The following is an 18,218-nucleotide window of genomic DNA, read 5'->3' on the forward strand; positions in this document are numbered from 1 at the left end:
GTAGCTTTGAGAAATGTCTTCACTGAGGATGTGCTGGAATCTTGGTGGTGTAAAAGAGAAGGCGGAGGTGGAATATGGCATCAGGATAAGTGATCAGGTGGTAAAGTGGAGAGAGAAAACAATTTCCTATCAGAGCTTGCTATGCAAGTCCAGTTTCCCTTTGGTGCTTAACTGTGGAGGACTTAGGGGGTACTTGCCAGTAGCCACCCTGCAGTGTGCAAATTCGTGGAGCTGGTTGAATGGGTCAGTTAACTATTTTATAAAATTAATGGGTGCTTGGAAGGTTTTGATTCTGGGAACATTTCTGTATCATCACCTTCAAATCATCTTCTCTTATGACCTGCAGTCATTGGAGGTGATAAGACAGCTGTATAACGTATCTACTTTTTTCCTTTCAGTTTATAATGACAGAAATTACAAAAGTGATATATCAAGTGCTATTTTTAATGTTTTTATCAATTTGATGGTGTCCTTCATAGTTATTTTAGATTTTCTAGCATCAGCAGGAAGAGAAGTTTTTGGAATGTGCTATAAGGGAAATTTAGACCATCATCTTTTCTGCTGCCCTTCTGGTGAATAGCAAGCTACAAAACCATGCAAGGTTCTGAAGAACAGATCATATATACTAATGCCTTGTGTATGGTGATGATAGGTTCATGCATAGCCCATTATGCATTACTTTGCTCACAGAAACTCTTAACTTTAGCGCCAGATAATCTATTGGCTATCATGTGGAAGAAGATGTTGGAAAATCTTTGAGAGTTTCATGGAAGTCAAATGAGATTTAGTTAAGTATGGAAAAGAGAAGTGGTAGCCCATACACACTTCAGAGTATTGTTATGCTGGGCAAAGTTGTGTTGCCGTGGGGCACCACTGATGTAGATTCTTGTATTTGACATAATTTGAAACTAATAAAACATGTAAGAGGCTTAAAGCATGTGTTAAATTGGAAGGGTTACTCAACAGGCGATGGCTCAGTTTCTAGTTTTGTATCAATCCTTTTACCTTGTCCTATTTTTATCTTAGTGCAAGATAGCAATTTGATCTTCTTTTGAACTTTGATATTCAGCTCTCCAGCACAAATCGGAGCTATTTTATATTCATCCATATTTGGGGTAAGGATACATACATGGCAGATGTTTGGAAAACTGTAGCATGATGTGCTATTCAAGTAGACTTCATAGAAGCTTTAACATATTTCTTCTGCTGTTGGTTTTCTGTGTGGCTCTTTGGAGAAGCACAAGGTGGTCTTGTTCTGATGGCTGAGATGGCCATTTAACTGTCTTTGTGAAACCTCTTCTGGCCTGTGCCTCATATCGAAATGCTAAAATACTGTCATCTCACATCTGTGCTAAAATACACATAAAAAAACCCACCTAAATGCGTGTTTTAAGATTATAATAATCTTTAAGCATATTTGGCCTTGAGGGCTGACAACGGAATTCCATGTTTTCTGTTCCATAGTAAAAACATAATAGCAGGTGTTCTCCTGTCCTCTGAGTTCTGCCTTACTAAATAAGAGATACACAAGGAGCAGAAGATGAAAGATTTTGTGGCAAGAATACCTTCAAAAAAGAAGGCCGAGGTTAGTAAAGATTTTATTAGAAATGTGATCTAAACACCATTTGGAATACTTTTAAAAGCTACTGATAAAAGAAGCAATAGGAAGGAGATGCAGTAATGCAGCCTCTTGGCATAGTTTTTGAGATCCATTTAATTTATTTATTCATAACAAGTTGAAGTGTAAGTATTCCTGCTGTGGCATGGGTTAGCCTGTGGAGCTGAGGTTCCCAGGATCATGTATCAGATAAATGAATTGTGGAACTTGCCAGCCTTGGTGGGATGCCATCAGAGCAAAGGACCTGACTGCACTGGCGCTCAGAAACATCTAAATTGGGGAGTTATCTCTGTACTAAAGAATGCCCAGATTCTATTCTGATAATAAAGCCATAGGGATTTAAGCCAAAGTATGAACCTCAGAGAGCAGTGTGGGATGAAAGATATGAATATGGATCATTCAGTTTATGGAGTAATTGCCAAGAACTTTCAAACAGATACTTCAGAATGAAATTAATACTGTGATTTTCCTGTGGATGCAAAATGCAGACCATCAGAAGCTGTTTTATAGTAGCACTCCTGAACAAACTGGAAACAAATGCTGTAATTGAAGTGGAACATGACTGAAATTCACCAGTAATGCAAAAAACTAGTAGGCTTAAATCATAGTGAGTCGTGGTTGTACAGTCTCTTCATCAGATGAATGCTTGGCTCAGTAGTGGTAGTGATAGCTGAGTCTTAAAAACTCTGCAAGTAAGGAAAGCAATTACAATTGCTTAACATGACTTACTTCTACAGTCAAAATTTTCTAGATTTACCCATCAGAAGGAGATACAACAGCATTTGTTGAAAGAACTAAATCTGGCAAGGTAGCAAAGCACAGAACTAGTGGTGTGCTGGGAGGAAGAACAGCAAAAGTGACAAGAGATGCCCATTGCAGACCTCTCAATACATTAGTTTGGGGAAGTGGACAGGAAGGAACTGGTTCGTTGTACAGGGAAGTTTTATCTTTTTAACCCCAAGTTAAATGGGTAAGCTACGCTTTATCTCCAGAAAGCTGACTTGCTTCAAATTCCAGACCTTTTACCTGTAACAGTTTTGCTAATCACTCTTCTGGAAAGATTTTTGATGTAGTCTTAGTGGAAGAAACAGGGAATCTAGAACCATGCAGATGAAAGGTGGTAATGTATTTTGGCAAGAGCATTTTAAAGCCCCAGCACATGGAAATACTTCAAATAATATCCAAACCAGAAAGGCCACTTAGTAGCTACTATTTGGATTTGATTGGAGAGTGTGTAGTGTTCAAGTCTTGGGCGTTGATTGAGTGTTCCTGGCATACATATACGAGTTGTGTATGTTTTGCTTTGAGGTAGTACATTGACAGAATAATTAATATAGTCATGTGCATCGTTACAGTCTCATTACAGTCTATGTGTAAAATAGAATTAGCATAGTACGGCCAGCATTACGTTGTGCATAGTTACATTGTTCAGATATGGATATAAACAGTTCTTGATGAAAACTGCAAGTCTGTAAAAAAAATTCCGTAGGACTGTTGAGTCAGTGTTAACTAATTTTGAACTTTACCTTCTAGTTTCTTACTTAATGTTATGGGGTGTGAAGTGGAACGTACTCAGTGAAACAAATCATCTATATGTTTATGTATTACCTGTCCACGTTAGGGGGGTACATTATAAGTGCAATGTGTTGCTGTTTGTATGAACAACAGAAGGCATGGCCAAGTAGTGCTCCATAATAAAGATTATGAATCTCTCCTATGTATACATATAGCTAGGCTTTTGTACTATTGACAGGGCCTCATGTATCACCAGTGTCACAATGGTGCTTTTTAGAATTATTCCAATGTACCAAGTATGCTTCTGACATCTAAACCCAGGTTTTCATGCCATTATAGACAAAGATAGCAAGAGTTTTAAGGGTCTCGGCAAAATGATTGTATCCTCTGTATTAAAATTAGTTGCTGCCTGGTCTGGTCTGGGAAACATATTTCTGTAGAGGTGGAGCAAATAACATTTTGTTAATATTACCGTTTGATTCATAATTTATAGTCATAATTTGTTTTGTGGTGTCCTCCCAGATTTGATCTTCCCATCTCAGTATTCGCACAATCAGTAATTTTATGATGCTTTCAGTGAGGCTTTGGGCATTTACTGTGCTGTCATGACTACATATGGCAATAAGGGCAAGGAGCAGAGGTAGGATCCTGAAAATAAAAAGCGGTAGGATTAAAGGGGTGGGAAATTAAAAGAGACTTGAACCAGGTGAAATACCAGTGTCAATAAGGAAGAAACTCGGCGCCTAAGTGCTGAGCTATTTGAGACTGCATTTACTGCTTTTTTCCCAAGCTAAGTAGAAGCCAAATGCACAACCCTAGCCTACCTGAGAGACAGAGAGGTGCATCATTTCATTGGTGGGTAAGCACCTAGACTGAAGGAGTATTCTGTCTGTACTGAATTACCAAGTCCTGGTTTGCTAGAGAGGGGCCATCCCCTTCAGCTGAGCCATTTGGAACTCTCCAGAAGACAGAAAAGTCTCAAGTTCACATTTGAAAACATTACTTTTTCTTTACTTTTAGCCATTTGTTAAGCAACTGTTGAGGGCCACCTTTCTGTGTTAAATACTGGTGGCAAGTCCAGTAGTTCCTACCATTTCAAGCACCAGTGTTCCCATCTGCTTATCTGCAGAGGAGAAGCAATTCTTTTCTACTTGGTCTGTGGTCCCACCACAGTAGTATCTGTATTCTCTCTTCAGACAGAAACATGATGTTTTAAAAGAATTTGAATTCACTCAAATCTGTCGCCCTCTTTCACCACCCACTCCAGGAGCAGGAGTGTAGCTGATATTTCTGCAGCAGTGGAAAAAGTATTTCTTCTGATTTTGAAGAAAATGAATTAATGGGGAGGAGTCCTGGTGAGCAGTCCTCTAGCCTGGTCCTCAGCAGCAAGGGTTGGTTGCAAAAGCTTTTCCTGAGAGGGAACAAAAAGTCAGTTCCATTAGTTTTGTAAGCTCATTTTCTGCAGTAGCAAGAAACATTTCAAGTGAAGAAATTCTTTACTTGCCATGCTACAGGTTTCAGTTGTACAAGCTGGCGTTGCCCGCTGCTTTCGTGAGAAGTCAGTGAATACTTGTTCCAGTTGATGAATATAGACTGTAACAATGAAGTTCTAAAATCTTATCCATTGGGGGGGAGCAAACCCAAAACAAATTAGGGAAGATCAATACTTTTTTGATTAAAAAAAAAAAAATTGGGTGGCATGTAAGCAGAAATGCAGCTGTAAGTACCCTACCCTTTTTCAAGGAGTTTTCAAGATATGCCTGATGTTTTTGTGTAAATGTCTTTTACATCTCTATATAAACATGTTCCTGGACTGTAAGTGTAAGGAAATTTTCATGCGCTTACCTAAACCTGCTTTATAGGTCTTGCTAACTGACTGGTTAACTGAAATCATTGTGTATCTAGACACTAATGACTAATGAAGTCTTTGCTTCAGGTGCTTTTAAACTCAAAATTGGCTCCTTTGGACTAAAGCTTCCTTTTTTTCGTTCCTACGTTTTTTCTAAGGCAAGTGGTAAATTGTTAGAAAGTTTTGGTGTAATTGGTTTCAGTTCTTTGTCAGCTAGTACAGTAATGGTTTTCTTCATGAGAGGGAATGCTTTTGAATTTGCTGGATAGAGCTGGTTTGTAACATTTTTTGGCAAACCCACAGTGCAATTTTCAGTTATGGCTTTTCTTAATTTAAATCCTGCAGTAATTTTTTACTCTTTTAATATAGTGAACAGTCAGAGCATGCTGAAAGATAGTAAATATTTCTACTCCTATGTGATATTTTAGTTATTTTATACAAGATAATGGGAGTAAGTATACTTGAGTTTTTAAATGTATTGGCAAGAATGTGTTGTGTCTTTACTAATCTTTTCAAGTGTTTTGGCTCATTCTGATCTGAAAATGGGAATAACCTTTGCTCTTAAAATTGGTGAGAGATTGGAGAAGACTTACCAGAAAGCTATCCTTACAGGAAAAAAAAGCAGCAGTCATCTATTAGCTTTTTTAGTGTCAGCAGAAAGCCTCATTTGTAGGTAATAAAAATAGCTTTTGTGGATAAAGTTCTTGTACAGTGAGTTTGTATTGAGGTGTGTCATTCCCCCTTCCCTCCCCTCAGTAATTTACCTGAGAAATGGCTTTAAGAAAACACGTAGAAAAAAAACCCCAGAAGTGGTATTTAATAGCGATGCTTTTTGTTGATTACTTACTCTGTTCACTCCCTTTGGCAGAATTGGAAGGAATGGACTACTCCATTATTTCTGACACACAAGAAAAGCATCTCTGAAATTGCAGCAGATGTGGGAGAAATGAATAATAAGTATCACATAAATGATAGCGGCCCAGACAGGGAAGGAGGAATCTGACATGCAGACTAACTGTATTTGGCTCATGACTCCTGTCAGATGATGGACCTTCAAGTAATTAATAACATTCTTTAAAATGCCTGCAAAATAATTTGTCTTATTTAGAATCTGGATATTTTTAGTATGAAAACATGTACAAAGCCATTGCAGGCACTCTCTGATTAAAATACGTAGAGACCTTTCTCTGATAACTCACATCTTTTGCTTACTGAAAACTGTTTGTTCACAGGCCAGAATACATTTATTCAGCAGACTCCGTGGCTATCATGTTTTTTTCTCTTTGTTAGTAAAAGTAATACTTGTTGGGTCACCAGACAGTCAATATGGGACGATAGTAGCTTAAGCTCATTAGCTGCTACTGGCGTGTGGTGCTTTTGTCCCCTTCTTTTCTCTACCCTCCCCCCAGTTTCCCTTTCTATAGATACAGAATAATCTAGAAAAAGGGATTGCTTTTGCTTCCATGTGATACCGTGGTCTGGCATGAGTGCATTTACTTTACCTACCAAATCTAATCATCTGCTCAGCTGCTTCAGGACCTTACTCTTACAACTCAGATCAACCAGATCTTGTCTGTAATCTATCTCACTTCATTTTTTCATGTCCTGTCTTCTAGTATTAATTCTAAGCTCACGGTACTGCTTGGTTATCTGCTGCTGATCATTTTCTTTCCTTGCCCCTTTTCTTCTTTCCCGCTCCATTGTCCTCTTCTCACAAAGAGCCAAGTCCTTTTTCTTGCTTACGGTATTGTACTGCCATGGATTTTAGATGGCAAAGGTTCTGCAAAATTCAGTTAGCTTCAATTTTCCCTTCTTTCTCAAAACCTTTTATTATTCCCTTGTGTATATGTGCTGGCTTCTTTCATTTAACTGAACCCCACAATGTAGCTTCTTTTTTACAAGAAGGGCTGAGATGCGTATCAGCAATTTCCCTTCGTTGGTTGTCTTAGAGATGGTAACTAACCTGCCAGTTGCTCTCTGCAAGCTCCATCTCCCCATAGGGCTACATTTGCTTATGGGTACTCACATCTATTATCTTTGCCCATTATTCTGCCTCTTACTTTAAGCCTCTTCTCATTTGGCTCCATTAAATCTTTTTACAAACATGGTCTATTTTCCATGTTCTATAATCTGTATCTACTGGTTCTGATAATCTTGCTGTCTCAAATTACTGCCTTTATCTTCATCTTCTCACTTTATTGGCTTGGGTACATTGAATTCCTTTTACCAGTTATACTCCTGGATTTGTTGTCTCTTGGCTCCAGTGATTTGAGGGGCCTTTTTCAGTGCTTTCAGCTGTTTTCAGTGGCCTGTATTAGTGAGAATTGTTAAGTGAAGGGACCTTCACTCACTGAAGGGCTAAAATCTGCATGCTGTGTATCTTCAGATGTATTACGCAGATCAAAGTAACTCCTAAAATTTCAGGGTCTTTCACTGCATGTTCTTACTGGTCTTCATATTTTTGTGATGCAGAATTGCTGCTTAGGTTTATTGCCTAGAAAAGAGTAACATGATTTCTTTGAGCGCCGTCTTTTCACTTAGATACTTAATGGTCATTTTCCAGACAAGGCCTTGAGCAGTTTGATCTGCTTTAGGCCTGATTAAAGCAGGGGGCTGAAAGAGATGATCTGAGAAAGTCCCAGCCTAAACGATTCTGTGATGCTCTAATGATTTTTATGTTTTGAAACTCTTCAGCTATCACTTTTTTTAATGCATCCAGCATTTTGTGTTTGAGTACACCAGTAACATAGTATAATGTGATTATTTGTTGCTTTTTTTGAGCTCTCCTGGTCTGCCTCAAGCTTGATGGCTTTCTAGCTTAGTGAAATAAGTGATAAGAGCGAGATGACTTCTTAAGCAGGACAAAAAAATATACTAGTAGAATTATGCACTAAAATAGAGTTACAAAATGCAGATGCCTCAGTGCAGATCCTGATAAGCACCTCATGGAACCATATTAGAAATGTTTTTCAACTTAACCGTGTAGTTGATGGACAGGAGGGAGTCACACAAGGCATTGTTGGTGCTGGTCGTCTTTGGAAAGCTGTGATTGCAGCAGTGTGTCAGACAGCGAAGGGGGGAGCTCTGCCTGGTCCAGGCAACCACTGGAGGGCGTCTGTAGCCACAGAAAAGCTCCTCGCTTGTAGGCTTATTTTTTAAAGGGGATTCAGATGCCCAAATCAAATCTTTTGTTTTGCGTTCTGGTTTAGTCTGCTAAGAATCTGTGGGAAGGAAGCACAGATTTTGCAACAATTCAATGGTCTGGGTTTCTTTTTTTTTTAAGGGAGTCTTGTTCTCGTCTCCATAAATACGTGTCACATGTTCCATAACGGGTTTGCCTTTTGCCTGAAAATTTATAGAATTCGTCATCAGTTGTTTCTTAAAATAGATACGATTTCAGTTAAATGTGCTGAATCACAGTTTGAAAGATGTTTATATTGTTAATTGGGTTGAGAGTTTTGTTTCATGGCCCATGTTTTCTGAGATCTTGTGAAAGTGCACGAGTTCTCTTTTGGTATAGTGAGTTCTTTGTCCTGTTCTGGTAGAGTTTTGGTTTTCCTTTTACCTCTGACCCCTCTTCTAAAGGGTTATACAATTGGCTGGTTTCCACTCATTTTATTTGAGATTTTATGGTAATTCAGACTTCATCTGGCTAAGGAAAGACTGGAACCTTTCCTGTTGCAGATTCCATTGGAGTTCAGGTATACCTGCTCTTCTTACCTTGTTGAATAAGAGCTTTTCTGGCTGCTGTCTGTCCCTGAAGGATAGTTTTCATCTCTCAAATAAGTCTATATGGCTTTTATGGAGAGAGACCCTTTTAGCTTGTAGGTACCTTAGAGCAGCATGTTAAGGAGATGGGAGCATTTGCTAAAAAGAGTGATAAAGAGTTATGATTTTTAGATTATTTTTTCCACCTACATCTTTGTGAATAAAAGGGATTCCTGTTGACCAATTGCTTTGAGCTCAGGCTTAACACCCTTAAGCTTGCCAGGCTTAAAGTAATGCTCAAACATAAGCATTTGTACATTGCTACTCCTGATGTAGAGGTAGCAAATATGTATGTTTCAGGAATATGCCAGTTGTAGGCATTGTAGCTGTGTACATTAATAAGCAAGGTGGTGAGATTCAGAAGAGATTTCTTCCATAGCAACTGACAATTCAATAGTTATTCATCATGGTTTTACTGCACTATTTTGGGAGCATGCGAGACTAGATTTGATGAATTTTTTGATTTGATGTGACAGTTCTTGGACTTAAGCATATATGAAATCGGTTACCTTGAGCATGGATATGATGATTATTGTGCTGAGCTCTCATTTATGATGCTATATTTCTCAACATCGTGTATACACTGCACCTGGTAATATGAGTAGTCTATGCATATGAATTTTAGAAATGAAAATGATCATCTTGCCTGGTCTAGGAACATAAAGGAGTCATTCTGCCAGATTCATTTGTTTGCAGTGATGGTATGATGTTAATATGGACAGGGCAGAACCCTCAGAAAACCTGTATAGGGCAGATAATAGTGCAGTTTTAACCTGTTGACTATTTTTCAAATTCCTATAGGAATAATGGGTGCTACATGATATTATTGTTGTTGAAAAGCTGAAACCCCAGTTGAAAAGCTGAAACCCCAGCAGTAGCTTTGAGCATTTACATTTTGCACAGCATAGCCTGAAAGATTGGCTGTTTCCCAGTGGGCTGGTGCTCATGGCACCAAATGCTCACCTTTTGTTTGTTCTCATAGCCAGCATGCTTTGGGATGTGTCTGGAGACTGTTGTTTCTTCAGGAGCTGTGTTTTGACAGAAGATTGAGGGCCTGTTTGTAGAGTTGAGGAAGAGAAGCTTGTGATGCTGCTGTCCATGGTGTGTGTAGGTGCTACAACAACACAGCCTGTGGGGTTTTTATGTTGGCACAACCTCTTAGAAACAAACTCATCTGGTTTATGTTGTTATTAATGATACTATCTTGGGTCTAACTCTTACTTGTTCTAAACAGTGCAGTACCTCTGAGTAATTAGTGTGGGTAAGGCTCACACTGTAGATTGTTAACAGATTGCTAAAATGAAAGCTGTGATTTTGCTCTCTGCTTTTGCTTTAATAAAATCAATGATTCATCAGTCAATTTTTCTTGGTCTTTTTTTGTAATGCATATTAACAGATATTGAAGTATTTTGGTGATAGATATAAGAAGCAACACTTCAGTAAAACTTGCATGAAGTGCAGTATTAGTGGGGCCATCTATCTGAATACTTGGTAGCTTTTGATATTTCTGTATTATTAAAAATATTCTCTATCATTTTGTCTTAATATAGCAGTGTGAGACTGGAAACATCTGGGCTGAATGGACTTTAGCATCAAAAGAAGTTCTCAACTGTTAACTCGAAAAATTAACTACATCAAAATGAAGCAGGTACCAGAGATCCTTGGAAATACCAATGGGAAAACTCAGAATTGTGAAGTGAACCGCGAGTGTTCTGTCTACTTGGGCAAAGCACAACTTTCTGCCACTCTACAAGAAGGTGTCATGCAAAAATACAACGGCCATGAGGCTCTTCCCTTTATTCCAGCTGATAAATTGAAAGATCTGACCTCTCGAGTGTTTAACGGCGAGTCTGGGGCCCAAGATGCCAAGCTGCGCTTTGAACCCCAGGAGATAAAGGGAGTTGGAACACCACCCAACACTACTCCTATCAAGAATGGCTCTCCAGAAATTAAGCTGAAAATCACTAAGACCTACATGAATGGAAAGCCTCTTTTCGAATCTTCCATTTGTGGAGACAATGGTGCAGATGTGTCTCAGTCAGAGGAAAATGAACAGAAGCCAGCAAACAAGGAGAGGAGAAGCAGAAAAAGAAGCATAAAATATGACTCCTTACTTGAGCAGGGTCTTGTTGAAGCAGCGTTAGTATCAAAGACTTCAAGCCCCACTGAAAAGAAGGTAGTACTTTTTTTACATTCTTTAATTAGGTTTGTTAATCATACTGAGATTTTATTTGTTCATATGCTAATCTTCATTTCACGTATTGCAATAGGTGCTTTCCACAAGCAAGTCACTTCTGATGATACTGTTATCTCAAGGGAGGACAGATACACTCTAATTCTGGTCCATGTTTCTTGCCTAGGCTAGGAGTACCCTGTAAATTCTGTTTCTATGTAAGTAAAATAAGTCTCCAGAGCAAATCAGGGCATGTGGTAGCATGGAATGTCTGAAACAGAAACTTTATCCAGACATGCAGCCAGGACCTAGCCAGGATATGTGCCTGGGCAGGGGAGCTGGGGAGACCTCTAAATTTATAGGTGGCCTTTAACTGTTGGAGCATGAGGTATTCTGGCTTCCTAATAGCCAGATGCTTCAGAAAAGAAGTGAACTGTTTCTGCATTTCTGGTTCTGAATTAAGGAAAAATGTGCTCAATTGTCAGCTGGCGAAGCTAAGCTCTTTACTGTCAGAGGTTAGCAGTTGGAATATAGTTCCTACCTTTATTTGTCATGTGAAAAGAGCTGGTTTTGCTTGCTATAACCTGGTCAATTGTATTCATTGAAAAGGTCTAGATACCTGTATTAAATGTCCTTAGGTTTTGTGGCCAAGCTCATCTGTTCCTTGTTTCTTTTAAGCACAGGCAGAAAGAGAAATTTCATTTGCTTTGCCAAGTTGTAAATAAGAATGCTGCTGGAAACCCTTTCCCCCCTTTATTTAGTTTTTTGTGCCTAGATTCCTTTTGAAAGAATGTGGTTTACTATAATTTTATCTGAGAGGAAGAAATCTACATAGCAGGAATACTTCTGTGTATATTAAGTTTCTCAGTAAGTAATATACGTAATTAATGGATGCTTTCGGCTGCTGAACAGGTCCCACCTTAAACACAAAATGCAGGTTATAATCTTTCTGTCAACTGCAGGTTTAGTAGTTAATCATAGTATCATTTAGGTTGGAAAAGACCTTTAAGATCATGGAGTCCAGCCATTAACCCAGCACTCCCAAGTCCACCACTGATTCTTACTTTCTCCCAGTCACACATGCAGAGAACCACCACACACATGTTTCTGTATTACTAATTTTATTTACCCTTATTTTCATTAAAACTACTTAATGAGTTTACAGAACTGTGTAGACATTCTTCTAAGTATCAGAAAGATTTAGCGTTTATTTATGACTTGAATATGTTATTCATCCTATACTGATCCATACTGATGTTTACAGGAATTTTATTAGTTTGCTTTCTTTAATTCTTTAAAGGAGAATGTTTCAACAGAAATTGGTTCAGATTTTTCTAATCACTACTCAGGTAAAAAGGATGGGTGCAGTCAATAGCTGGAGTAATTCTTCGCTCTGGTCATGGTTAAATTGGACTAAACGGTGATGTATTTATTAGCATCAATGACTAGCATATTTGTGTGGCTTTTAGTATTGTTTTTAGAAAGAGGACGCAGTAATTAATAATCTCATATACACAGTTTATTCTGAGGCCTTTCATATCAGTTGTTTGTTAAGGATGGCCCTTAATTTTTCCTGGTGAGCAGTTCATTTAAGATTAAAATAAGGGTTGGTCGGGCTTCTCCGAGTTGTCTTTTGGCCAGAAATGGTCAGGAGAAAAGCATGTCAGTGCTGTTTCCCAGAGTGCTTGAGACTTGGTGGCTGTCTCACCCTAGATGTGATAGGTAGTTGCTGCTGTGCCAAATCCATGAGCTACCAAACTACCAAATCAGCACAACCCCCTCCTTATAGACTTTGCAATATTATAACCTTATTCTTTTCAGTGCTCTTGAAATACGGGGTCAGGCTTCTGGCTATTTTTTCCCTGCACTTTAAAGGATAAAGGGTAAAAGAAAAAGCATTTGAAGGTCACAAGACGTTGTTTTATGGTATAACTCATTGATCATAAAAAGTCTGGGGCTTTTCTTTGTCTCACAGGCAGGGTTTGCAACTGAGAAGGTTTAAAATAAAGAAAAACATAATACTGGGGAACATGCTGAGGGAGATTTTTCAATATTTATCCACATGTAGACTAGTGATATGCATGTGTTCTTTGTGATCATAACTGTAATGTCTACTAGCAGTGTTCTTTGTTTTGAGGCCCCTGCTGTTACTTCATTGCCAGCATCCAAAGCCTTAATGTTAGTGCATCATAGTGCGGTTTTATGTAGCTGATTGTGGCTGCAAAGTGGAAGTTAGAGAATTATCCTTGGAGTAAAAGCTGATTAATTTTGCGCTTAGATGTCTGTTTATTGTAGGTTGCAAGTTAATGTAGAACCTGTTTGTCTGGTTTCATTTCTGGCCTGGTTTCTCTCTCAATTTCTTGTTGTCCAAGTTCTTAGTCTTTGATTTAGCAGAAATCACCATGGTTCACATACTGCCTTTTGTGCAAGGTAATTATATCTCTGTTTGATGGACACAGCAGATTACTATCTTGCTGGGGTGAGAGGCTTATCGTTTAACAAATGTTCCAGTGCTCTGTTGTTGGGTTTTCTTCTTGTTTGGGCATTTTTTGTTAAGGTAAAAGAAGGCTGTTTTGAATCTTTTGTATGCAAGTCAGTTTTCAATTGCAAATAAATGTGATTTGCCCAGCTCTGAGGTGAGTTAGATCACTGTCGATAACTACCACCTTTTCCAGGCCTCGGAGAAACAGCTGTGCTGCTTTCATTTTCCCAAGGTAAAAGAGGGGAACTGGGGCAAGCCATGGCTCTTTCCTCTCTCCCCTCCTGCCTTTCACCCTTTTTCCTTGCCCCAGGTATCTCTCCACCTGAGGAGTTTGCTTTGAACTCCAGGCCTCTTCTGATAAGACCTGGTTTAGCAACTTACATGCTAAGGCATTACACTTAACAGTGGTCTGGCAGCGCCTCCGAATGTTCCATGTTATGGGTGGTAGGTATCCCATAGTAGATGTTTGAATAGACACCAGACCCATAGAATGTTTTGGGTTGGAAAGGACCTTAAGCTCATCTAGTTCTAGCCCCCTGCCATGGGCAGGGACACCTCACGCTTGACCATGTCACCCAAGGCTCTGTCCAACCTGGTCTTGAACCCTGCCAGGGATGGAGCATTCACAACTTCCCTGGGCAACCCATTCCAGTGCCTCACCACCCGAACAGGAAAGAACTTCTTCCTTATATCTAACCTGAACTTCCCCTGTTGAAGTTTAAACCCATTACCCCTTGTCCTAGCGCTGCAATCCATGATGAAGAGGAGTCTGATTTGATTTGAGGAGCCAGTTTGATAGTGCTGCCCATGAGAGTGGCAGGCAGTGTGCCTCACTACTAGATTTTGTGGTGGCTGCTCTTTCAGTCATTGTTTTTGTCAGTTTTTGTAACACTACCAGTTAGGAATGAGGGCTTCCCTGTTTTTTTCCCACTTGGTGGTTTTGTTAGAAGTGAAACAATCCTGTCTGGAGAAGAACAGCAGAGGTTTGCTTCATACACTAATATGAAGTAATCCAAATCTGATGTCTAGAGCAATCCAGAGTTTCTGTATGGGAAAGAAGAGTACGTATATCTGCAGCTCTCATGCTGGTGGTCCCAAGGTAGGCCTGTGCTCTCTAACCCTAATAACAGCTCAGCACGTGATACTTGCACACTTGAGCTTATTCTGCATAAGCTGGTTTGGGCCTACAAGTGGCAGTTTGCCCTTTTGGCATGGCTTCCTGGCAGGTCTTCCTAGCATGGGTGCAGTAGCTCAGAAAAGCTGCAGCGTGGCATCCAGAGCAATCCTGGAAGTCCACACACTGCTGTACTTCCTAGTGTAGGGATTCCAGCTGTGTAAGATGTACATGATCCAAAAGCTGTACCTTGCACATAGCTTCCTATCCAGTTTTCTTGTAGCCTTCTTTTAGTAATATACCAGAAAGTTGGCACTTTCTGCTCAGTTGCTGTTTCTGCTCAGTACAGAATGACTTCGCAGCAGCTACACAGGGGGCAATTGCAAGTTACTGGAGAGATTCCAGTGGTTCTTGTAATGGGGTTTTGTTGCCATTTCATCTTCATGGAGAAAAATTGTTCTAACCAACTCCATTATATCCAATATCTACATAATGTTACAGTGCCTTTCTCAGTGAACGGCAATGATTTAGAAACCCAGTAAGGGTAGAACAGAAGCAGTTTGGGGATTATCTGCTGCTTTCTATGCTTCTGTGCTAAATACAGACAGATGGGGATCATGGTAGGTGGTGACACTTGCATCTAATCAGTACGTAGGAGCAGGAACCTACCAGTTCCCTCTGTAAGACTGGAGAACTGTGCTCATGAAATATTTTGGTTTAATTTTCAAAAAATTAAACAAAACCTCAAACATGTCTTTTGCAGAAGGAGGAATTGATTCTCATCATCACTTATTAGAGATTCCTGCTCAAGTACGACTACTCAGCTACTGGTAAAATGTGCAGCTAAACTACCATGAGAGTCAGGATCTGTAGTTGCAGGGTAAAATGAACTCGGTTACTTTTTCTTTCTTAATAGGCTGTTCTTGAGATATCGGATCCTGTCTTCAGGTGAGTGATAACACAGGCTGTCTGGCCGATGTTAGAATTCCTAAGGAACAGGAATAACCCTAGAACTCTCTTCTGGGTGGCCCCTTCAGGAGCAAGAGAAATAACTTCTTACCCTTTTTGGAAGGGTTACTGAGCTACTGTTTTGTGTTAGCTGTTAGCAAAGGCTTATGTTCAGCTGAAAACCTGTTTGTGCTAAGAAGCTTTCCTGTGCAGCAGTGATTGTTACTTTGGAACTTTAAATTGTTCTTAACACCTCATTAGTAAAGTATCTTAAGGAACTACTTGTAGGCTGAGAAGACCAAAATGCATACAGCCTCAAGAGTATACTTGGTCTGGGGGGAGATCAGAAGCTATGAGTATTCTCAGTGGTTACAAAATTAATTGCAGAAAGCTTAAATATTTGTTCAGGGCTCTCCACGCCACATTTCCTGTTCTTGTATGTAAAAGTGGTTGAACTAAGTACGCTTTCTACGTAAAACTGTCATCTCAATCTGTAAATGTAAATACTTTTATACTTTTTTTCCCCCTCTCTTCATTGGTGGAAGACTCCAAATCAAATATGAACTAATACCTTGAAGTGATGACAAAAATGCTGTAAAAGAATAGCTCTACCAAGTTGGATCAAGGAGCCATTTAATTCAGCACTTCATCTCGGGGGTGAGGTTCAGCGGAGGATGCATAATGGGGAGTGTAGACGTGGCAAATCACGGAGTGATGCTCTCTTTGAATAAATATATTCCGCCTCCAGCAGTTTGTGACTCAGGTTTCTAGAGCTTGTGATTTTGTATTTAATAGCTATAGATGTCTAAATTCATGCAAGAAGACCTCAGTTTCCTTTTGACCTAGTGTGAACTTTTGGCATCCATAACATTAAGTAATAGAGCAGCTCTTTTTACATTTCTGTTTGCCACCTACTTGTTTCACTTGATTCTCATAATACTAAAAGTAGGGATCATGGACAAACTATTACTGATAATTTTATAGATTTTTTTCACAAACCTGCTCAATTTTTAATTTCAGCTTAAAAGATCCTAATGCAGTGTTCCTCATATAGGAGCCGTTCCAGAATGTTACTTCTTATCATCCTTTCTTTCTTGAACTGCGATGCCCTTTGGGTTCTGCTGTCTCTGCTTTTGAGAATGAGGGACCAGAATAGCACAGGACATTCAAGATCTCTTGTGGATGCATACAGTGGCATGTAATGATTTTCTGTATTGTTCTCCATTTCATCATTTTTCAGTATAAATAATACTCAGCATTTAATTGATTCTTCTTGATTGCTGATGAGCACTGAACCAGTTCTTTGTGGTGAAGAGCAGACCAGATGTGATCTCAGTCAAATTTGACAATGTCAGCAACTGTTGCATTGTTTCGTACTCATCTTTGATTTGTGCATTGTAAGACTTTCTATTTTGGTCTTTTGGGCAGTATGGTGGGCATGATAGGTCAAATAAAGGGATGAGCAGGCCGTGTTCTGGCAGAATGGTTTAGTGCAAGGTGTCCCTGCCCAGGCAGGGTGGTTGGAACTAGATGATCTTAAGGTCCTTGCCACCCCTAACTATTCTATTATTCTGTGATTCTAAGAACTATCTTCCGTTTACATCTCAACAGCAGGTTATGTGCCATAATGCAGTTGAGAGCTTAATAACACTTTTTGGTTTAAGTGTTTGGCTTTTTTCAAGTTGAGCGGACTTACTCTCAATTGTCACACATGTAGTGTAGTATTTAAATGAATACCGTCATCTTAGCATCTCCTCTTCACATTGTATGGACCACTACTGGTTGGTATAGCAAGGAATTTGCTTGTCTTCACTGCTTTCCTGTCCAAAGTAGGGTGAAGCCTTTCTGTTGCTCTGCTCAGCGTTCTCCTTAACCAAAATAATGCATGTCTAACCTTCATATTTAGCTAAGAGTAGACCTAGAGTTCAGGGTTATGTTACTTGGATGGATTTACAGGCAGATTTTTGGGAAACTTCAGTGATCTGTACCAGATGCCATTTCTGGCCCTTAAAGCCCCCTTTTGTCAAGAAAGAAAGATGCTTTGTGGTAACCCTTAGGCAAAGTAGCAGAAGAAAAATATTTTGGTCTCTCTTGGAACAGTGATATCATCCTCCTTTATAAGTTTCCTTGTTCTGGAGTAGATTTCATGTAGAGCATGTGAACTTTAAGACCTTCAAAAGAGGTCTTTGTTCACGGTCACTAATTTTATGTTTGTCTATTGCCATGTTTCATTATCCTGCTGTTCTAAATAAATAGGTCCAACCAGGCTAACACTGATATGTCTGCTTTTTTGTGAATACCCAAAGTACCTACAAGAATTGTTCTTTTGTGCCTCATAAAATGGTCAGTATCTAAAGTGTAAGTTGTCAGTAATAAGGAATGAATTCCCTTCTCAGAAAGACAGTTCATAAAAAGGCTTTATTTTGGAAGCCCAGTACAAGAGGAGGAGCTGGATCTTGCACAGCCTGTTGTTAAAGAAGCTCTGCTGCACTTGTGAAGAAGAGAAGTGAATCTGTGGCCTCATAGCAGCAACTCATGTTAGAAAAGCTTGGGTTTGTTTCTTGTTTGTTTTGGTAGATAAAAGTTAACTCCAGTGTGTGTTGAAGATACTTGTGATGAAGTAAAATACTGGGATCTTAGCTCTTGTGGAATTCATAGCACTTGGACCACGGGGTTCATGATGTTTTACTGTCGTATTTTAATATTCCTATGGGGTTGGGGTTTTTGTACATCTCTTGCTGAAAATAATGT

General features: G+C 39.3%; 1 protein-coding gene across 4 annotated transcripts in view; it reads left to right on the forward strand.

Annotated features, from left to right (window-relative positions):
• NSD2 (nuclear receptor binding SET domain protein 2) overlaps positions 1 to 18,218 on the forward strand; it is a 101,507-nt gene that overhangs the window by 29,661 nt on the left and 53,628 nt on the right. For all 4 annotated transcript variants that reach the window (XM_062638642.1, XM_062638640.1, XM_062638643.1 and 1 more), the window contains exon 2: positions 10,301 to 10,926. In XM_062638642.1, the coding sequence (XP_062494626.1) occupies positions 10,330 to 10,926 (597 nt within the window). In that variant the 5' untranslated portion in view covers positions 10,301 to 10,329. The remainder of the gene's footprint in view (positions 1 to 10,300; positions 10,927 to 18,218) is intronic.

The sequence above is a fragment of the Pezoporus occidentalis genome, unplaced genomic scaffold (genome assembly GCF_034315485.1).
Source record: "Pezoporus occidentalis ecotype Australia unplaced genomic scaffold, CSIRO_AGI_Poc_V1 ctg58, whole genome shotgun sequence".
In the NCBI taxonomy this organism is placed as follows: Eukaryota; Metazoa; Chordata; class Aves; order Psittaciformes; family Psittacidae; genus Pezoporus; species Pezoporus occidentalis.